The 327-nt window shown below is 72.5% G+C and overlaps 1 protein-coding gene across 1 annotated transcript in view; it reads left to right on the plus strand.

Moving 5' to 3' along the window:
* The window catches only part of LOX (lysyl oxidase), a 19,859-nt gene that overhangs the window by 12,347 nt on the left and 7,185 nt on the right, over positions 1-327 (plus strand). The window contains 2 exon segments of the mRNA XM_010561701.1: positions 11-106; positions 108-273. Coding sequence (XP_010560003.1) covers positions 11-106; positions 108-273 — 262 coding nt within the window.

The following is a 327-nucleotide window of genomic DNA, read 5'->3' on the forward strand; positions in this document are numbered from 1 at the left end:
CGGCCGGGAGCGCCTCCTCGGGGGCGTCGCGACCCACCAGCCCCGCCGGCGGCACCGGCACCGACGGCAACCGGAGCAGCACCGGAGCCGGCGGCCTGCCGCCCCTCAGCAGCTTCAGACCCGGGCGGGACGATGTCATGGTAGGAGACGACCCCTACAACCCCTACAAGTACACGGACGATAACCCCTATTACAACTACTACGACACCTACGAGAGGCCCCGCCAGGGCAGCAGGTACAGGCCCGGCTACGGCACCGGCTACTTCCAGTACGGTAAGAGCCCCCCGATCCCGGCCCGCCCCCCCCCGCCGCGCCGCGCCGCGCCGC

The sequence above is a fragment of the Haliaeetus leucocephalus genome, unplaced genomic scaffold (genome assembly GCF_000737465.1).
Source record: "Haliaeetus leucocephalus isolate CR32 unplaced genomic scaffold, Haliaeetus_leucocephalus-4.0 Scaffold150, whole genome shotgun sequence".
Classification (NCBI taxonomy): Eukaryota; Metazoa; Chordata; class Aves; order Accipitriformes; family Accipitridae; genus Haliaeetus; species Haliaeetus leucocephalus.